Source organism: Pseudophryne corroboree, chromosome 7 (genome assembly GCF_028390025.1).
Source record: "Pseudophryne corroboree isolate aPseCor3 chromosome 7, aPseCor3.hap2, whole genome shotgun sequence".
Lineage (NCBI taxonomy): Eukaryota > Metazoa > Chordata > Amphibia > Anura > Myobatrachidae > Pseudophryne > Pseudophryne corroboree.
Genome location: NC_086450.1, coordinates 502,692,981 through 502,717,427, shown reverse-complemented (window position 1 = coordinate 502,717,427; position 24,447 = coordinate 502,692,981). Strand labels below are relative to the sequence as shown.

The following is a 24,447-nucleotide window of genomic DNA, read 5'->3' as shown; positions in this document are numbered from 1 at the left end:
CGCTGTACACTAGTGACACTCCCAGCAGACTACTCTGTCTCGTTGTACACTAGTGACACTCCCAGCACACTCCTCTGGCTCGCTGTACACTAGTGACACTCCCAGCACACTACTCATGCTTACTGTACACCAGTGACACTCCTGGCACACTACTCTGGCTCGCTGTACACCAGTGACACTTCTGGCACACTACTCTGGCTCGCTGTACACCAGTGACACTCCTGGCACACTACTCTGGCTCTCTGTACACTAGTGACACTCCCGGCACACTACTCTGGCTCGCTGTACACCAGTGACACTTCTAGCACACTACTATGACTACACTAGTGACACTCCCAGCACACTACTCTGGCTCGCTGTACACTAGTGACACTCCCGGCACACTACTCTGGCTCGCTGTACACCAGTGACACTTCTAGCACATTACTATGACTACACTAGTGACACTCCTGGCACACTACTCTGGCTTGCTGTACACGAGTGACAATCCCAGCACACAACTCATGCTCATTGTACACTAGTGACACTCCTGGCACACTACTCGCGCTCGCTGTACACCAGTGACACTCCTGGCACACTACTCTGGCTCGCTGTACACCAGTGACACTTCTGGCACACTACTCTGGCTCGCTGTACACCAGTGACACTCCTGGCACACTACTCTGGCTCGCTGTACACTAGTGACACTCCCAGCACACTACTCTGGCTCGCTGTACACCAGTGACACTTCTAGCACATTACTATGACTACACTAGTGACACTCCTAGCACACTACTCTGGCTCGCTGTACACGAGTGACAATCCCAGCACACAACTCATGCTCATTGTAAACTAGTGACACTCCTGGCACACTACTCTCGCTCGCTGTACACCAGTGACACTCCTGGCACACTACTCTGGCTTGCTGTACACTAGTGACACTCCCGGCACACTACTCTGGCTCGCTGTATACTAGTGACAGTCCCAGCACACTACTCTGGCTCGTCGTACACTAGTGACACTCCTGGCACACTACTCATGCTCTCACTGTACCCTAGTGATACTCCCGGTACACTAGTCTGGCTCGCTGTACACTAGTGACACTCCTGGCACACTACTCATGCTCTCACTGTACACTAGTGACACTCCCAGCACACTACTCTGGCTCGCTGTACACTAGTGACACTCCCAGCACACTACTTTGGCTCGCTGTACACTAGTGACACTCCCCACATACCTTTTCTGGCTCGCCGTACACCAGTGACACTGCTGGCACACTACTCATGCTCTCACTGTACAGTAGTGACACTCCCAGCACACTACTCTGGCTCGCTGTACACTAGTAACACTCCCTGCACACTACTCTGGCTCGCTGTACACCAGTGACACTCCCAGCACACTACTCTGGCTCGCTGTACACTAGTGACACTCCCTGCACACTACTCTGGCTCGCTGTACACCAGTGACGCTCCCAGCACACTACTCTGGCTCGCTGTACACCAGTGACGCTCCACACTACTCTGGTTCGCTGTACACCAGTGACGCTCCACACTACGCTGGCTCGCTGTACACTAGTGACGCTCACAATACACTACTCTGGCTCGCTGTACACTAGTGACACTCCCCACATACCTTTTCTGGCTCGCCGTACACCAGTGACACTGCTGGCACACTACTCATGCTCTCACTGTACACTAGTGACACTCCCAGCACACTACTCTGGCTCGCTGTACACTAGTGACACTCCCAGCACACTCCTCTGGCTCGCTGTACACTAGTGACACTCCCAGCACACTCCTCTGGCTTGCTGTACACTAGTGATGCTCCCAGCACACTCCTCTGGCTCGCTGTACACTAGTGACACTCCCAGCACACTCCTCTGGCTTGCTGTACACTAGTGATGCTCCCAGCACACTCCTCTGGCTCGCTGTACACTAGTGACACTCCCAGCACACTCCTCTGGCTCGCTGTACACTAGTGACACTCCCAGCACACTCCTCTGGCTTGCTGTACACTAGTGATGCTCCCAGCACACTCCTCTGGCTCGTTGTACACTAGTGACACTCCCAGCACACTCCTCTGGCTCGCTGTACACTAGTGACACTCCCAGCAGACTACTCATACTCACTGTACATTAGTGACACTCCCAGCACACTACTCATGCTTACTGTACACCAGTGACACTCCTGGCACACTACTCTAGCTCGCTGTACACCAGTGACACTCCTGGCACACTACTCTGGCTCGCTGTACACCGGTGACACTCCCAGCACACTACTCTGGCTCGCTGTACACTAGTGACACTCCTGGCACACTACTCTGGCTCGCTGTACACTAATGACACTCCCAGCACACTACTCTGGCTCGCTGTACACCAGTGACACTTCTAGCACACTACTATGACTACACTAGTGACACTCCCAGCACACTACTCTGGCTCGCTGTACACTAGTGACTCTCCCAGCACACTACTCTGGCTCGCTGTACACCAGTGACACTCCCAGCACACTACTCTGGCTTGCTGTACACTAGTGACACTCCTGGCACACTACTCTGGCTCGCTGTACACTAATGACACTCCCAGCACACTACTCTGGCTCGCTGTACACTAGTGACACTCCCAGCACACTACTCTGGCTCGCTGTACACCAGTGACACTTCTAGCACATTACTATGACTACACTAGTGACACTCCTGGCACACTACTCTGGCTTGCTGTACACAAATGACAATCCCAGCACACAACTCATGCTCATTGTACACTAGTGACACTCCTGGCACACTACTCTCGCTCGCTGTACACCAGTGACACTCCTGGCACACTACTCTGGCTTGCTGTACACTAGTGACACTCCCGGCACACCACTCATGCTCACTGTACACCAGTGACACTCCCGGCACACTACTCTGGCTCGCTGTATACTAGTGACAGTCCCAGCACACTACTCTGGCTCGTCGTACACTAGTCATACTCACTTGTCACACACAATACTTCCTGGAACACATCCAGCTGTGTGTTATCAGATCACACAGTTCCGTTAAGGGTAACAAGATCCAGATCACCCAACACTCACGCTTCATTTTGTTTCATCCTCCCTCCTTAGTCCCCACTATATACCTGCACTCAGCAGTATATTCTGGGCAGTCGGATGCCAGAGGATTATGCCCACTCTCTTTGTGTGCCCTTCCAGGGTGACGAGAGGCTCTGTGATGGAGCGGGTCAGTCCCCCATCTGGGATCTCCCATACCTGGGGGATAAGGCAAGGTGTGAGTTAGAGCCCCCCACAACACATGACAGCAGTGCCCCTCTGCCCACTGTAATGGTGCAGTAATGAGAAAGCCCTCCTGGTGTCTCCTCTAATCTAGCACCATCCATTATAATCTCCTATAAGGCACATACAGGTACATTGTGTTCCTGCCCGTGCAACAATACACACAAAGCATGTTCCACCCACTGCCCAGTAATGCGATGGGTCAGTCTTACCATCACGCTGCAGTCCTCTGAGCCGCTGGCGATGACATTATCATTATGAGGACACCAGTCAACGTCCAGTACCGGAGCTGTGTGACCACAAACCACAGGCTGAGATTTATCCAGCCGACCTGTCTGCAAAGAGAAGGCACGTTTATGGAAAAGGCATCTAGCAATTTAACAATCTCCAACTTGTAGGAACCCTGTTTATCAGCCACCTACAGCACCTATCTGCCACTTATCAGCCACCTACAGCACCTATCCGTCACTTATCAGCCACCTACAGCACCTATCCATCACTTATCAGCCACTTATCACCCACCTACAGCACCTTTCTGCCACTTATCAGCCACCTACAACACTTATCTGCCACTTATCAGCCACCTACAGCACCTATCTGCCACTTATCAGCCACCTACAGCACCTATCCGTCACTTATCAGCCACCTACAACACTTATCTGCCACTTATCAGCCACCTACAACACTTATCTGCCACTTATCAGCCACCTACAACACTTATCTGCCACTTATCAGCCACCTACAGCATCTGTCAGGCATTTATCAGTCACCTACAGCACCTATCCGACACTTAGCAGCCACCTACAGCACCTATCTGCCAATTATCAGCCACCTACAGCATCTCTCAGTCACTTATCAGCCACCTACAGCACCTATCTGCCATTTCTCAGTCACCTACAGCACCTATCCATCACTTATCAGTCACCTACAGCACCTATCCGTCACTTAGCAGCCACCTACAGCACCTATCTGCCAATTATCAGCCACCTACAGCACCTATTCGTCACTTAGCAGCCACCTACAGCACCTATCTGTCACTTAGCAGCCACCTACAGCACCTGTCACTTATGAGCCAACTACAGCACCTATCCGTCACTTATCAGCCACCTACAGCATCTCTGTCACTTATCAGCCACCTACAGTACCTATCTGCCACCTACAGCATCTCTCAATCACTTATCAGCCACCTATAGTACCTATCTGCCATTTATTAGTCACCTACAGCACCTATCTGCCACTTATCAGCCACCTGCAGCACCTACCCGTCTCTTATCAGCCACCTACAGTACCTATCCATCACTTATCAGCCACCTACAGTACCTATCTGCCACTTGCCAGCCACCTACAGCACCTATCCGTCACTTATCAGTCACCTACAGTACCTATCAGTCACTTACCAGCCACCTACAGCATCTATCCGTCACTTATCAGCCTCCTACAGCACCTATCCGCCACTTATCAGCCACCTATAGCACCTATCCGTCACTTATCAGCCACCTAAATCACCTATCTGCCAATTATCAGCCACCTACAGCACCTATCCGCCACTTATCAGTCACCTACAGCATCTATCAGTCACTTATCAGCCACCTACAGCACCTATCCGTCACTTAGCCACCTACAGCCAGGGCCATCTTAACAGCAGTGTAGGCCCCTGGGCACAGCAATGCACTGGGCCCCCTACCCATCCTCCAGCGGTAGGGGTGGGGTCTGCTATCAGCGGCAGGTTTGATGTCCTGCAGGTGGTAGGGGGTGTTCTATCTTCCGCTCAGCATGTAGGACCTGGAGCAGTAATTTCTGCTAATTGCTCCTTTACTGCACAGATGGGGTGGGAGGGAGAACACTAAACTGTAGAAGGGGGCATTGGGCTGAATGAAGGCGCCCTGGTACATGACTTCCAGGGTGGTAGGGGGTGTTTAATACGCAGGGGAGGGGTGACTAATGGAGTGGGCTTAATATTCATCATTTTCTGGTGGGAGGGCAGCTTGCTTGACTGCAGATATATCAAGTTCCTGAAAATAGATTTCTTAGCTTTAATGGGATAAAAAACTAGAGAGTCCCACCTTTCAGAAGGTTCTGGGGACTTGGGGATCAGAGTTCAGGAGGCAGAGCAATCTACCAATGAAAATATAAAACTGCATATTAGGCGTGGGGAGCTGGAGCAGGGAACAGCTGCTGGAAGGCTGATATCTCTGGTTCTGGGCATATTAGAGACAAGCTGCCAGTGTCCACCAAAAGGGGTGAGTCACAGCTTTAGGATTACACCCTCAGAAAAACTCTAAATCAGATAGAACCCGAGATATCTGGCTGGGAAGAGCAATTAACAGGATTGGATGGGGACCACTGCTTTCAAGTCGGGTATCTCTGGTTCCCCTGGGCCGATTTTCAAAAATATGGTACCCCTGGAAAGAGGGGACCCTCAGCTATCAGCCTAGGGCCCCTATAATCCTTGGGCAAGAGCCCATTGATCCCATACGAAAAGACGGCCCTGCCTACAGCACCTATCCGCCACTTATCAGTCACCTACAGCACCTATCCATCATTTATCAGTTACCTACAGCACCTATCCATCATTTATCAGTCACCTACAGCACCTATCTGCCACTTAGCCACCTACAGCACCTATCTGCCACTTATCAGCCACCTACAGCACCTATCTGTCACTTATCAGCCACCTACAGCACCTATCTGCCACCTACAGCACCTATCCATCATTTATCAGTCACCTACAGCACCTATCTGCCACTTATCAGCCACCTACAGCACCTATCTGTCACTTATCAGCCACCTACAGCACCTATCCATCATTTATCAGTCACCTACAGCACCTATCCATCATTTATCAGTCACCTACATTTCCTATCTGCTACCTACAGCACCTATCTGTCACTTATCAGCCACCTACAGCACCTATCCGACACTTATCAGCCACCTACAGCACCTATCCGTCACCTACAGCACCTATCCATCATTTATCAGTCACCTACAGCACCTATCCGTCACCTACAGCACCTATCCATCATTTATCAGTCACCTACAGCACCTATCCGTCACTTATCAGTCACCTACAGCACCTATCCGACACTTATCAGCCACCTACAGCACCTATCCGTCACCTACAGCACCTATCCATCATTTATCAGTCACCTACAGCACCTATCCGTCACTTATCAGTCACCTACAGCACCTATCCGTCACTTATCAGCCACCTATCTGTCACTTATCAGTCATCTATCCGTCATTTATCAGTCACCTACAGCACCTATCCGTCACACCTACAGCACCTATCAGTCACTTATCAGCCACCCACAGCACCTATCTGCCACCTTATCAGTCACCCACAGCACCTATCCGTCACTTATCAGCCACCTACAGCACCTATCCGTCACTTATCAGTCACCTACAGCATCTATCAGTCACTTATCAGCCACCTACAGCACCTATCCGTCACTTAGCCACCTACAGCCAGGGCCATCTTAACAGCAGTGTAGGCCCCTGGGCACAGCAATGCACTGGGCCCCCTACCCATCCTCCAGCGGTAGGGGTGGGGTCTGCTATCAGCGGCAGGTTTGATGTCCTGCGGGTGGTAGGGGGTGTTCTATCTTCCGCTCAGCATGTAGGACCTGGAGCAGTAATTTCTGCTAATTGCTCCTTTACTGCACAGATGGGGTGGGAGGGAGAACACTAAACTGTAGAAGGGGGCATTGGGCTGAATGAAGGCGCCCTGGTACATGACTTCCAGGGTGGTAGGGGGTGTTTAATACGCAGGGGAGGGGTGACTAATGGAGTGGGCTTAATATTCATCATTTTCTGGTGGGAGGGCAGCTTGCTTGACTGCAGATATATCAAGTTCCTGAAAATAGATTTCTTAGCTTTAATGGGATAAAAAACTAGAGAGTCCCACCTTTCAGAAGGTTCTGGGGACTTGGGGATCAGAGGTCAGGAGCCAGAGCAATCTACCAATGAAAATATAAAACTGCATATTAGGCGTGGGGAGCTGGAGCAGGGAACAGCTGCTGGAAGGCTGATATCTCTGGTTCTGGGCATATTAGAGACAAGCTGCCAGTGTCCACCAAAAGGGGTGAGTCACAGCTTTAGGATTACACCCTCAGAAAAACTCTAAATCAGATAGAACCCGAGATATCTGGCTGGGAAGAGCAATTAACAGGATTGGATGGGGACCACTGCTTTCAAGTCGGGTATCTCTGGTTCCCCTGGGCCGATTTTCAAAAATATGGTACCCCTGGAAAGAGGGGACCCTCAGCTATCAGCCTAGGGCCCCTATAATCCTTGGGCAAGAGCCCATTGATCCCATACGAAAAGACGGCCCTGCCTACAGCACCTATCCGCCACTTATCAGTCACCTACAGCACCTATCCATCATTTATCAGTTACCTACAGCACCTATCCATCATTTATCAGTCACCTACAGCACCTATCTGCCACTTAGCCACCTACAGCACCTATCTGACACTTATCAGCCACCTACAGCACCTATCTGACACTTATCAGCCACCTACAGCACCTATCTGCCACCTACAGCACCTATCCATCATTTATCAGTCACCTACAGCACCTATCTGCCACTTATCAGCCACCTACAGCACCTATCTGTCACTTATCAGCCACCTACAGCACCTATCCATCATTTATCAGTCACCTACAGCACCTATCCATCATTTATCAGTCACCTACATTTCCTATCTGCCACCTACAGCACCTATCTGTCACTTATCAGCCACCTACAGCACCTATCTGTCACTTATCAGTCACCTACAGCACCTATCTGCCACCTACAGCACCTATCCGACACTTATCAGCCACCTACAGCACCTATCCGTCACCTACAGCACCTATCCATCATTTATCAGTCACCTACAGCACCTATCCGTCACTTATCAGTCACCTACAGCACCTATCCGTCACTTATCAGCCACCTATCTGTCACTTATCAGTCATCTATCCGTCATTTATCAGTCACCTACAGCACCTATCCGTCACACCTACAGCACCTATCAGTCACTTATCAGCCACCCACAGCACCTATCTGCCACCTTATCAGTCACCCACAGCACCTATCCGTCACCTACAGCACCTATCCATCATTTATCAGTCACCTACAGCACCTATCCGTCACTTATCAGTCACCTACAGCACCTATCCGACACTTATCAGCCACCTACAGCACCTATCCGTCACCTACAGCACCTATCCATCATTTATCAGTCACCTACAGCACCTATCCGTCACTTATCAGTCACCTACAGCACCTATCCGTCACTTATCAGCCACCTATCTGTCACTTATCAGTCATCTATCCGTCATTTATCAGTCACCTACAGCACCTATCCGTCACACCTACAGCACCTATCAGTCACTTATCAGCCACCCACAGCACCTATCTGCCACCTTATCAGTCACCCACAGCACCTTTCCGTCACTTATCAGCCACCTACAGCACCTATCCGTCACTTATCAGTCACCTACAGCATCTATCAGTCACTTATCAGCCACCTACAGCACCTATCTGCCACTTATCAGCCACCTACAGCACCTATCAGTCACTTATCAGCCACCTACAGCACCTATCCATCACTTATCAGCCACCTACAGCACCTATCCGTCACTTATCAGCCACCTACAGCACCTATCTGTCACTTATCAGCCACCTACAGCACCTATCTGTCACTTATCAGCCACCTACAGCACCTATCTGTCACTTATCAGCCACTTGCAGCACCTATCCGCCACCTATAGCACCTATCCGTCACTTATCAGCCACCTAAATCACCTATCTGCCAATTATCAGCCACCTAAATCACCTATCCGCCACTTATCAGTCACCTACAGCATCTATCAGTCACTTATCAGCCACCTACAGCACCTATCCGTCACTTCGCCACCTACAGCCAGGGCCATCTTAACAGCAGTGTAGGCCCCTGGGCACAGCAATGCACTGGGCCCCCTACCCATCCTCCAGCGGTAGGGGTGGGGTCTGCTATCAGCGGCAGGTTTGATGTCCTGCGGGTGGTAGGGGGTGTTCTATCTTCCGCTCAGCATGTAGGACCTGGAGCAGTAATTTCTGCTAATTGCTCCTTTACTGCACAGATGGGGTGGGAGGGAGAACACTAAACTGTAGAAGGGGGCATTGGGCTGAATGAAGGCGCCCTGGTACATGACTTCCAGGGTGGTAGGGGGTGTTTAATACGCAGGGGAGGGGTGACTAATGGAGTGGGCTTAATATTCATCATTTTCTGGTGGGAGGGCAGCTTGCTTGACTGCAGATATATCAAGTTCCTGAAAATAGATTTCTTAGCTTTAATGGGATAAAAAACTAGAGAGTCCCACCTTTCAGAAGGTTCTGGGGACTTGAGGATCAGAGTTCAGGAGCCAGAGCAATTCACCAATGAAAATATAAAACTGCATATTAGGCATGTGGAGCTGGAGCAGGGACCAGCTGCTGGAAGGCTGATATCTCTGGTTCTGGGCATATTAGAGACAAGCTGCCAGTGTCCACCAAAAGGGGTGAGTCACAGCTTTAGGATTACACCCTCAGAAAAACTCTAAATCAGATAGAACCCGAGATATCTGGCTGCGAAGAGCAATTAACAGGATTGGATGGGGACCACTGCTTTCAAGTCGGGTATCTCTGGTTCCCCTGGGCCGATTTTCAAAAATATGGTACCCCTGGAAAGAGGGGACCCTCAGCTATCAGCCTAGGGCCCCTATAATCCTTGGGCAAGAGCCCATTGATCCCATACGAAAAGACGGCCCTGCCTACAGCACCTATCCGCCACTTATCAGTCACCTACAGCACCTATCCATCATTTATCAGTTACCTACAGCACCTATCCATCATTTATCAGTCACCTACAGCACCTATCTGTCACTTAGCCACCTACAGCACCTACCTGCCACTTATCAGCCACCTACAGCACCTATCTGACACTTATCAGCCACCTACAGCACCTATCTGCCACCTACAGCACCTATCCATCATTTATCAGTCACCTACAGCACCTATCTGCCACTTATCAGCCACCTACAGCACCTATCTGTCACTTATTAGCCACCTACAGCACCTATCCATCATTTATCAGTCACCTACAGCACCTATCCATCATTTATCAGTCACCTACATTTCCTATCTGCCACCTACAGCACCTATCTGTCACTTATCAGCCACCTACAGCACCTATCCGACACTTATCAGCCACCTACAGCACCTATCCGTCACCTACAGCACCTATCCATCATTTATCAGTCACCTACAGCACCTATCCGTCACTTATCAGTCACCTACAGCACCTATCCGTCACTTATCAGCCACCTACAGCACCTATCCGTCACTTATCAGTCACCTACAGCATCTATCAGTCACTTATCAGTCACCTCTCAGTCACCTACAGCACCTATCTGTCACTTATCAGTCACCTACAGCACCTATCTGCCACTTATCAGTCACCTACAGCACCTATCCGTCACTTATCAGTCACCTACAGCACCTATCCGTCACTTATCAGTCACCTACAGCACCTATCTGCCACTTATCAGCCACCTACAGCACCTATCTGTCACTTATTAGCCACCTACAGCACCTATCCATCATTTATCAGTCACCTACAGCACCTATCCATCATTTATCAGTCACCTACATTTCCTATCTGCCACCTACAGCACCTATCTGTCACTTATCAGCCACCTACAGCACCTATCCGACACTTATCAGCCACCTACAGCACCTATCCGTCACCTACAGCACCTATCCATCATTTATCAGTCACCTACAGCACCTATCCGTCACTTATCAGTCACCTACAGCACCTATCCGTCACTTATCAGCCACCTACAGCACCTATCCGTCACTTATCAGTCACCTACAGCATCTATCAGTCACTTATCAGTCACCTACAGCACCTATCCATCACTTATCAGCCACCTACAGCACCTATCTGCCTCTTATCAGCCACCTACAGCACCTGTCCGTCACTTATCAGTCACCTACAGCACCTATCCGTCACTTATCAGCCACCTACAGCACCTATCTGCCTCTTATCAGCCACCTACAGCACCTGTCCGTCACTTATCAGTCACCTACAGCACCTATCCGTCACTTATCAGCCACCTACAGCACCTATCCATCACTTATTAGTCACCTACAGCACCTAACTGTCACTTATCAGTCACCTACAGCACCTATCCATCACTTATCAGTCACCTACAGCACCTATCCGTCACTTATCAGTCACCTACAGCACCTATCTGTCACTTATCAGTCACCTACAGCACCTATCTGTCATTTATCAGTCACCTGCAGCACCTATCCGCCACTTATCAGCCACCTACAGCACCTATCTGTCACTTATCAGCCACCTACAGCACCTCTGTCACTTATCAGCCACCTACAGCACCTATCCGTCACTTATCAGTCACCTACAGCACCTATCCGTCACTTATCAGTCACCTACAGCACCTATCTGTCACTTATCAGCCACCTACAGCACCTATCTGTCACTTATCAGTCACCTACAGCACCTATCCGTCACTTATCAGTCACCTACAGCACCTATCCGTCACTTATCAGTCACCTACAGCACCTATCTGTCACTTATCAGCCACCTGCAGCACCTATCCATCAATTATCAGTCACCTACAGCACCTATCCGTCACTTATCAGCCACCTACATCACCTATCCATCAATTATCAGTCACCTACAGCACCTATCCATCACTTATCAGTCACCTACAGCACCTATCTGTCACTTATCAGTCACCTACAGCACCTATCCATCAATTATCAGTCACCTACAGCACCTATCCATCAATTATCAGTCACCTACAGCACCTGTCACTTATCAGCCACCTACATCACCTATCCATCACTTATCAGTCACCTACAGCACCTATCTGTCACTTATCAGCCACCTACATCACCTATCCATCAATTATCAGTCACCTACAGCACCTATCCATCACTTATCAGTCACCTACAGCACCTATCTGTCACTTATCAGCCACCTACATCACCTATCCATCACTTATCAGTCACCTACAGCACCTATCTGTCACTTATCAGCCACCTACATCACCTATCCATCAATTATCAGTCACCTACAGCACCTATCCATCACTTATCAGTCACCTACAGCACCTATCCATCACTTATCAGTCACCTACAGCACCTATCCATCACTTATCAGTCACCTACAGCACCTATCCATCACTTATCAGTCACCTATAGCACCTATCTGTCACTTGTCAGCCACCTACAGCACCTATCCATCATTTATCAGCCACCTACAGCACCTATCTGTCACTTATCAGCCACCTACAGCACCTATCCATCATTTATCAGCCACCTACAGCACCTATCCGTCATTTATCAGCCACCTACAGCACCTATCCATCACTTATCAGCCACCTACAGCACCTATCTGCCTCTTATCAGCCACCTACAGCACCTGTCCGTCACTTATCAGTCACCTACAGCACCTATCCGTCACTTATCAGCCACCTACAGCACCTATCCATCACTTATCAGTCACCTACAGCACCTAACTGTCACTTATCAGTCACCTACAGCACCTATCCGTCACTTATCAGTCACCTACAGCACCTATCTGTCACTTATCAGCCACCTACATCACCTATCCATCACTTATCAGCCACCTACAGCACCTATCCATCACTTATCAGTCACCTACAGCACCTATCCGTCACTTATCAGTCACCTACAGCACCTATCTGTCACTTATCAGCCACCTACATCACCTATCCATCATTTATCAGCCACCTACAGCACCTATCCGTCACTTATCAGCCACCTACACACCTATCCATCACTTATCAGCCACCTACAGCACCTATCCATCACTTATCAGCCACCTACAGCACCTATCCATCATTTATCAGCCACCTACAGCACCTATCTGTCACTTATCAGCCACCTACAGCACCTCTGTCACTTATCAGCCACCTACAGCACCTATCCATCACTTATCAGTCACCTACAGCACCTATCTGTCACTTATCAGCCACCTACAGCACCTATCTGTCACTTATCAGCCACCTACAGCACCTATCTGTCACTTATCAGCCACCTACAGCACCTATCCGTCACTTATCAGTCACCTACAGCACCTATCCGTCACTTATCAGTCACCTACAGCACCTATCTGTCACTTATCAGCCACCTACAGCACCTATCTGTCACTTATCAGTCACCTACAGCACCTATCCGTCACTTATCAGTCACCTACAGCACCTATCCGTCACTTATCAGTCACCTACAGCACCTATCTGTCACTTATCAGCCACCTGCAGCACCTATCCATCAATTATCAGTCACCTACAGCACCTATCCGTCACTTATCAGCCACCTACATCACCTATCCATCAATTATCAATCACCTACAGCACCTATCCATCACTTATCAGTCACCTACAGCACCTATCTGTCACTTATCAGCCACCTACATCACCTATCCATCAATTATCAGTCACCTACAGCACCTATCCATCACTTATCAGTCACCTACAGCACCTATCTGTCACTTATCAGCCACCTACATCACCTATCCATCACTTATCAGTCACCTACAGCACCTATCTGTCACTTATCAGCCACCTACATCACCTATCCATCAATTATCAGTCACCTACAGCACCTATCCATCACTTATCAGCCACCTACAGCACCTATCCGTCATTTATCAGTCACCTACAGCACCTATCTGTCACTTATCAGCCACCTACAGCACCTATCCATCACTTATCAGCCACCTACATCACCTATCCATCACTTATCAGCCACCTACAGCACCTATCCATCACTTATCAGCCACCTACATCACCTATCCATCACTTATCAGCCACCTACATCACCTATCCATCATTTATCAGCCACCTACAGCACCTATCCATCACTTATCAGCCACCTACATCACCTATCCGTCATTTATCAGCCACCTACATCACCTATCCATCAATTATCAGTCACCTACAGCACCTATCCATCACTTATCAGTCACCTACAGCACCTATCTGTCACTTATCAGCCACCTACATCACCTATCCATCACTTATCAGTCACCTACAGCACCTATCTGTCACTTATCAGCCACCTACATCACCTATCCATCAATTATCAGTCACCTACAGTACCTATCCATCACTTATCAGCCACCTACAGCACCTATCCGTCATTTATCAGTCACCTACAGCACCTATCTGTCACTTATCAGCCACCTACAGCACCTATCCATCACTTATCAGCCACCTACATCACCTATCCATCACTTATCAGCCACCTACAGCACCTATCCATCACTTATCAGCCACCTACATCACCTATCCATCACTTATCAGCCACCTACATCACCTATCCATCATTTATCAGCCACCTACAGCACCTATCCATCACTTATCAGCCACCTACATCACCTATCCGTCATTTATCAGCCACCTACATCACCTATCCGTCACTTATCAGCCACCTACATCACCTATCCGTCATTTATCAGTCACCTACATCACCTATCCGTCATTTATCAGCCACCTACAGCACCTATCCATCACTTATCAGCCACCTACATCACCTATCCGTCATTTATCAGCCACCTACATCACCTATCCGTCACTTATCAGCCACCTACATCACCTATCCGTCATTTATCAGTCACCTACAGCACCTATCCGTCACTTATCAGCCACCTACAGCACCTATCCGACACTTATCAGCCACCTACAGCACCTATCCGTCACTTATCAGCCACCTACAGCACCTATCTGTCACTTATCAGCCACCTACAGCACCTATCCGTCACTTATCAGTCACCTACAGCACCTATCTGTCACTTATCAGTCACCTACAGCACCTATCCATCACTTATCAGCCACCTACAGCACCTATCCATCACTTATCAGCCACCTACATCACCTATCCATCACTTATCAGTCACCTACATCACCTATCCATCACTTATCAGCCACCTACAGCACCTATCCATCACTTATCAGCCACCTACAGCACCTATCCATCACTTATCAGTCACCTACAGCACCTATCTGTCACTTATCAGCCACCTACAGCACCTATCCATCACTTATCAGCCACCTACATCACCTATCCATCACTTATCAGTCACCTACATCACCTATCCATCACTTATCAGCCACCTACAGCACCTATCCATCACTTATCAGCCACCTACAGCACCTATCCATCACTTATCAGTCACCTACAGCACCTATCCATCACTTATCAGTCACCTACAGCACCTATCTGTCACTTATCAGCCACCTACAGCACCTATCCATCACTTATCAGCCACCTACATCACCTATCCATCACTTATCAGCCACCTACAGCACCTATCCATCACTTATCAGCCACCTACAGCACCTATCCATCACTTATCAGCCACCTACATCACCTATCCATCACTTATCAGCCACCTACATCACCTATCCATCACTTATCAGCCACCTACAGCACCTATCCATCACTTATCAGTCACCTACAGCACCTATCTGTCACTTATCAGCCACCTACAGCACCTATCCATCACTTATCAGCCACCTACATCACCTATCCATCACTTATCAGCCACCTACATCACCTATCCATCACTTATCAGCCACCTACATCACCTATCCGTCATTTATCAGTCACCTACAGCACCTATCTGTCACTTATCAGCCACCTACAGCACCTATCCGTCACTTATCAGCCACCTACAGCCCTATCCGTCATTTATCAGTCACCTACAGCACCTATCCGTCACTTATCAGCCACCTACAGCACCTATCCATCATTTATCAGCCACCTACAGCACCTATCCATCACTTATCAGCCACCTACATCACCTATCCATCACTTATCAGCCACCTACAGCACCTATCCATCACTTATCAGCCACCTACATCACCTATCCGTCATTTATCAGTCACCTACAGCACCTATCTGTCACTTATCAGCCACCTACAGCACCTATCCGTCACTTATCAGCCACCTACAGCCCTATACGTCATTTATCAGTCACCTACAGCACCTATCCGTCACTTATCAGCCACCTACAGCACCTATCCGTCATTTATCAGTCACCTACAGCACCTATCTGTCACTTATCAGCCACCTCCAGCACCTATCCGTCACTTATCAGCCACCTACAGCCCTATCCGTCATTTATCAGTCACCTACAGCACCTATCTGTCACTTATCAGCCACCTACAGCCCTATCCGTCATTTATCTGTCACCTACAGCACCTATCCGTCACTTATCAGCCACCTACAGCACCTATCCGTCATTTATCAGTCACCTACAGCACCTATCTGTCACTTATCAGCCACCTACATCACCTATCCGTCAATTATCAGTCACCTACAGCACCTATCCGTCATTTATCAGTCACCTACAGCACCTATCCGCCACTTATCAGCCACCTACAGCACCTATCCGTCACTTATCAGCCACCTACAGCACCTATCCGTCACTTATCAGCCACCTACAGCACCTATCCGCCACTTATCAGCCACCTACAGCACCTATCCATCACTTATCAGCCACCTACAGCACCTATCCATCACTTATCAGCCACCTACAGCACCTATCCATCACTTATCAGCCACCTACATCACCTATCCATCACTTATCAGTCACCTACATCACCTATCCATCACTTATCAGCCACCTACAGCACCTATCCATCACTTATCAGCCACCTACAGCACCTATCCGTCACTTATCAGTCACCTACAGCACCTATCTGTCACTTATCAGCCACCTACAGCACCTATCCATCACTTATCAGCCACCTACATCACCTATCCATCACTTATCAGCCACCTACATCACCTATCCATCACTTATCAGCCACCTACAGCACCTATCCATCACTTATCAGTCACCTACAGCACCTATCCATCACTTATCAGTCACCTACAGCACCTATCTGTCACTTATCAGCCACCTACAGCACCTATCCATCACTTATCAGCCACCTACATCACCTATCCATCACTTATCAGCCACCTACAGCACCTATCCATCACTTATCAGCCACCTACAGCACCTATCCATCACTTATCAGCCACCTACATCACCTATCCATCACTTATCAGCCACCTACATCACCTATCCATCACTTATCAGCCACCTACAGCACCTATCCATCACTTATCAGTCACCTACAGCACCTATCCGTCATTTATCAGTCACCTACAGCACCTATCCGCCACTTATCAGCCACCTACAGCACCTATCCGTCACTTATCAGCCACCTACAGCACCTATCCGTCACTTATCAGCCACCTACAGCACCTATCCGCCACTTATCAGCCACCTACAGCACCTATCCATCACTTATCAGCCACCTACAGCACCTATCCATCACTTATCAGCCACCTACAGCACCTATCCATCACTTATCAGCCACCTACATCACCTATCCATCACTTATCAGTCACCTACATCACCTATCCATCACTTATCAGCCACCTACAGCACCTATCCATCACTTATCAGCCACCTACAGCACCTATCCATCACTTATCAGTCACCTACAGCACCTATCTGTCACTTATCAGCCACCTACAGCACCTATCCGTCACTTATCAGCCACCTACATCACCTATCCATCACTTATCAGCCACCTACATCACCTATCCATCACTTATCAGCCACCTACAGCACCTATCCATCACTTATCAGTCACCTACAGCACCTATCCATCACTTATCAGTCACCTACAGCACCTATCCATCACTTATCAGTCACCTACAGCACCTATCTGTCACTTATCAGCCACCTACAGCACCTATCCATCACTTATCAGCCACCTACATCACCTATCCATCACTTATCAGTCACCTACATCACCTATCCATCACTTATCAGCCACCTACAGCACCTATCCATCACTTATCAGCCACCTACAGCACCTATCCATCACTTATCAGTCACCTACAGCACCTATCCATCACTTATCAGCCACCTACAGCACCTATCCATCACTTATCAGTCACCTACATCACCTATCCATCACTTATCAGCCACCTACAGCACCTATCCATCACTTATCAGCCACCTACAGCACCTATCCATCACTTATCAGTCACCTACAGCACCTATCCATCACTTATCAGTCACCTACAGCACCTATCTGTCACTTATCAGCCACCTACAGCACCTATCCATCACTTATCAGCCACCTACATCACCTATCCATCACTTATCAGCCACCTACAGCACCTATCCATCACTTATCAGCCACCTACAGCACCTATCCATCACTTATCAGCCACCTACATCACCTATCCATCACTTATCAGCCACCTACATCACCTATCCATCACTTATCAGCCACCTACAGCACCTATCCATCACTTATCAGTCACCTACAGCACCTATCTGTCACTTATCAGCCACCTACAGCACCTATCCATCACTTATCAGCCACCTACATCACCTATCCATCACTTATCAGCCACCTACATCACCTATCCATCACTTATCAGCCACCTACATCACCTATCCGTCATTTATCAGTCACCTACAGCACCTATCTGTCACTTATCAGCCACCTACAGCACCTATCCGTCACTTATCAGCCACCTACAGCCCTATCCGTCATTTATCAGTCACCTACAGCACCTATCCGTCACTTATCAGCCACCTACAGCACCTATCCATCATTTATCAGCCACCTACAGCACCTATCCATCACTTATCAGCCACCTACATCACCTATCCATCACTTATCAGCCACCTACAGCACCTATCCATCACTTATCAGCCACCTACATCACCTATCCGTCATTTATCAGTCACCTACAGCACCTATCTGTCACTTATCAGCCACCTACAGCACCTATCCGTCACTTATCAGCCACCTACAGCCCTATACGTCATTTATCAGTCACCTACAGCACCTATCCGTCACTTATCAGCCACCTACAGCACCTATCCGTCATTTATCAGTCACCTACAGCACCTATCTGTCACTTATCAGCCACCTCCAGCACCTATCCGTCACTTATCAGCCACCTACAGCCCTATCCGTCATTTATCAGTCACCTACAGCACCTATCTGTCACTTATCAGCCACCTACAGCCCTATCCGTCATTTATCTGTCACCTACAGCACCTATCCGTCACTTATCAGCCACCTACAGCACCTATCCGTCATTTATCAGTCACCTACAGCACCTATCTGTCACTTATCAGCCACCTACAGCACCTATCCGCCACTTATCAGCCACCTACAGCACCTATCCATCACTTATCAGCCACCTACAGCACCTATCCATCACTTATCAGCCACCTACAGCACCTATCCATCACTTATCAGCCACCTACATCACCTATCCATCACTTATCAGCCACCTACATCACCTATCCATCACTTATCAGTCACCTACATCACCTATCCATCACTTATCAGCCACCTACAGCACCTATCCATCACTTATCAGCCACCTACAGCACCTATCCATCACTTATCAGTCACCTACAGCACCTATCTGTCACTTATCAGCCACCTACAGCACCTATCCATCACTTATCAGCCACCTACATCACCTATCCATCACTTATCAGCCACCTACATCACCTATCTGTCACTTATCAGCCACCTCCAGCACCTATCCGTCACTTATCAGCCACCTACAGCCCTATCCGTCATTTATCAGTCACCTACAGCACCTATCTGTCACTTATCAGCCACCTACAGCCCTATCCGTCATTTATCTGTCACCTACAGCACCTATCCGTCACTTATCAGCCACCTACAGCACCTATCCGTCATTTATCAGTCACCTACAGCACCTATCTGTCACTTATCAGCCACCTACAGCACCTATCCGCCACTTATCAGCCACCTACAGCACCTATCCATCACTTATCAGCCACCTACAGCACCTATCCATCACTTATCAGCCACCTACAGCACCTATCCATCACTTATCAGCCACCTACATCACCTATCCATCACTTATCAGTCACCTACATCACCTATCCATCACTTATCAGCCACCTACAGCACCTATCCATCACTTATCAGCCACCTACAGCACCTATCCATCACTTATCAGTCACCTACAGCACCTATCTGTCACTTATCAGCCACCTACAGCACCTATCCATCACTTATCAGCCACCTACATCACCTATCCATCACTTATCAGCCACCTACATCACCTATCCATCACTTATCAGCCACCTACAGCACCTATCCATCACTTATCAGTCACCTACAGCACCTATCCATCACTTATCAGTCACCTACAGCACCTATCTGTCACTTATCAGCCACCTACAGCACCTATCCATCACTTATCAGCCACCTACATCACCTATCCATCACTTATCAGCCACCTACAGCACCTATCCATCACTTATCAGCCACCTACAGCACCTATCCATCACTTATCAGCCACCTACAGCACCTATCCGTCACTTATCAGTCACCTACAGCACCTATCCGTCACTTATCAGCCACCTATCTGTCACTTATCAGTCATCTATCCGTCATTTATCAGTCACCTACAGCACCTATCCGTCACACCTACAGCACCTATCAGTCACTTATCAGCCACCCACAGCACCTATCTGCCACCTTATCAGTCACCCACAGCACCTTTCCGTCACTTATCAGCCACCTACAGCACCTATCCGTCACTTATCAGTCACCTACAGCATCTATCAGTCACTTATCAGCCACCTACAGCACCTATCTGCCACTTATCAGCCACCTACAGCACCTATCAGTCACTTATCAGCCACCTACAGCACCTATCCATCACTTATCAGCCACCTACAGCACCTATCCGTCACTTATCAGCCACCTACAGCACCTATCTGTCACTTATCAGCCACCTACAGCACCTATCTGTCACTTATCAGCCACCTACAGCACCTATCTGTCACTTATCAGCCACTTGCAGCACCTATCCGCCACCTATAGCACCTATCCGTCACTTATCAGCCACCTAAATCACCTATCTGCCAATTATCAGCCACCTAAATCACCTATCCGCCACTTATCAGTCACCTACAGCATCTATCAGTCACTTATCAGCCACCTACAGCACCTATCCGTCACTTCGCCACCTACAGCCAGGGCCATCTTAACAGCAGTGTAGGCCCCTGGGCACAGCAATGCACTGGGCCCCCTACCCATCCTCCAGCGGTAGGGGTGGGGTCTGCTATCAGCGGCAGGTTTGATGTCCTGCGGGTGGTAGGGGGTGTTCTATCTTCCGCTCAGCATGTAGGACCTGGAGCAGTAATTTCTGCTAATTGCTCCTTTACTGCACAGATGGGGTGGGAGGGAGAACACTAAACTGTAGAAAGGGGCATTGGGCTGAATGAAGGCGCCCTGGTACATGACTTCCAGGGTGGTAGGGGGTGTTTAATACGCAGGGGAGGGGTGACTAATGGAGTGGGCTTAATATTCATCATTTTCTGGTGGGAGGGCAGCTTGCTTGACTGCAGATATATCAAGTTCCTGAAAATAGATTTCTTAGCTTTAATGGGATAAAAAACTAGAGAGTCCCACCTTTCAGAAGGTTCTGGGGACTTGAGGATCAGAGGTCAGGAGCCAGAGCAATTCACCAATGAAAATATAAAACTGCATATTAGGCATGTGGAGCTGGAGCAGGGACCAGCTGCTGGAAGGCTGATATCTCTGGTTCTGGGCATATTAGAGACAAGCTGCCAGTGTCCACCAAAAGGGGTGAGTCACAGCTTTAGGATTACACCCTCAGAAAAACTCTAAATCAGATAGAACCCGAGATATCTGGCTGCGAAGAGCAATTAACAGGATTGGATGGGGACCACTGCTTTCAAGTCGGGTATCTCTGGTTCCCCTGGGCCGATTTTCAAAAATATGGTACCCCTGGAAAGAGGGGACCCTCAGCTATCAGCCTAGGGCCCCTATAATCCTTGGGCAAGAGCCCATTGATCCCATACGAAAAGACGGCCCTGCCTACAGCACCTATCCGCCACTTATCAGTCACCTACAGCACCTATCCATCATTTATCAGTTACCTACAGCACCTATCCATCATTTATCAGTCACCTACAGCACCTATCTGTCACTTAGCCACCTACAGCACCTACCTGCCACTTATCAGCCACCTACAGCACCTATCTGACACTTATCAGCCACCTACAGCACCTATCTGCCACCTACAGCACCTATCCATCATTTATCAGTCACCTACAGCACCTATCTGCCACTTATCAGCCACCTACAGCACCTATCTGTCACTTATTAGCCACCTACAGCACCTATCCATCATTTATCAGTCACCTACAGCACCTATCCATCATTTATCAGTCACCTACATTTCCTATCTGCCACCTACAGCACCTATCTGTCACTTATCAGCCACCTACAGCACCTATCCGACACTTATCAGCCACCTACAGCACCTATCCGTCACCTACAGCACCTATCCATCATTTATCAGTCACCTACAGCACCTATCCGTCACTTATCAGTCACCTACAGCACCTATCCGTCACTTATCAGCCACCTACAGCACCTATCCGTCACTTATCAGTCACCTACAGCATCTATCAGTCACTTATCAGTCACCTCTCAGTCACCTACAGCACCTATCTGTCACTTATCAGTCACCTACAGCACCTATCTGCCACTTATCAGTCACCTACAGCACCTATCCGTCACTTATCAGTCACCTACAGCACCTATCCGTCACTTATCAGTCACCTACAGCACCTATCTGCCACTTATCAGCCACCTACAGCACCTATCTGTCACTTATTAGCCACCTACAGCACCTATCCATCATTTATCAGTCACCTACAGCACCTATCCATCATTTATCAGTCACCTACATTTCCTATCTGCCACCTACAGCACCTATCTGTCACTTATCAGCCACCTACAGCACCTATCCGACACTTATCAGCCACCTACAGCACCTATCCGTCACCTACAGCACCTATCCATCATTTATCAGTCACCTACAGCACCTATCCGTCACTTATCAGTCACCTACAGCACCTATCCGTCACTTATCAGCCACCTACAGCACCTATCCGTCACTTATCAGTCACCTACAGCATCTATCAGTCACTTATCAGTCACCTACAGCACCTATCCATCACTTATCAGCCACCTACAGCACCTATCTGCCTCTTATCAGCCACCTACAGCACCTGTCCGTCACTTATCAGTCACCTACAGCACCTATCCGTCACTTATCAGCCACCTACAGCACCTATCTGCCTCTTATCAGCCACCTACAGCACCTGTCCGTCACTTATCAGTCACCTACAGCACCTATCCGTCACTTATCAGCCACCTACAGCACCTATCCATCACTTATCAGTCACCTACAGCACCTAACTGTCACTTATCAGTCACCTACAGCACCTATCCATCACTTATCAGTCACCTACAGCACCTATCCGTCACTTATCAGTCACCTACAGCACCTATCTGTCACTTATCAGTCACCTACAGCACCTATCTGTCATTTATCAGTCACCTGCAGCACCTATCCGCCACTTATCAGCCACCTACAGCACCTATCTGTCACTTATCAGCCACCTACAGCACCTCTGTCACTTATCAGCCACCTACAGCACCTATCCGTCACTTATCAGTCACCTACAGCACCTATCCGTCACTTATCAGTCACCTACAGCACCTATCTGTCACTTATCAGCCACCTACAGCACCTATCTGTCACTTATCAGTCACCTACAGCACCTATCCGTCACTTATCAGTCACCTACAGCACCTATCCGTCACTTATCAGTCACCTACAGCACCTATCTGTCACTTATCAGCCACCTGCAGCACCTATCCATCAATTATCAGTCACCTACAGCACCTATCCGTCACTTATCAGCCACCTACATCACCTATCCATCAATTATCAGTCACCTACAGCACCTATCCATCACTTATCAGTCACCTACAGCACCTATCTGTCACTTATCAGTCACCTACAGCACCTATCCATCAATTATCAGTCACCTACAGCACCTATCCATCAATTATCAGTCACCTACAGCACCTGTCACTTATCAGCCACCTACATCACCTATCCATCACTTATCAGTCACCTACAGCACCTATCTGTCACTTATCAGCCACCTACATCACCTATCCATCAATTATCAGTCACCTACAGCACCTATCCATCACTTATCAGTCACCT

At 48.8% G+C, this 24,447-nt stretch overlaps 1 protein-coding gene across 1 annotated transcript in view; it reads right to left on the bottom strand.

Moving 5' to 3' along the window:
• The window catches only part of CORO1A (coronin 1A), a 67,540-nt gene that overhangs the window by 9,790 nt on the left and 33,303 nt on the right, over window positions 1-24,447 (bottom strand). The window contains exons 3-4 of the mRNA XM_063935305.1: window positions 3,464-3,586; window positions 3,098-3,227 (exon numbers count right to left, since the gene is read on the bottom strand). Of these exons, the coding sequence (XP_063791375.1) occupies window positions 3,098-3,227; window positions 3,464-3,586 (253 nt within the window). The remainder of the gene's footprint in view (window positions 1-3,097; window positions 3,228-3,463; window positions 3,587-24,447) is intronic.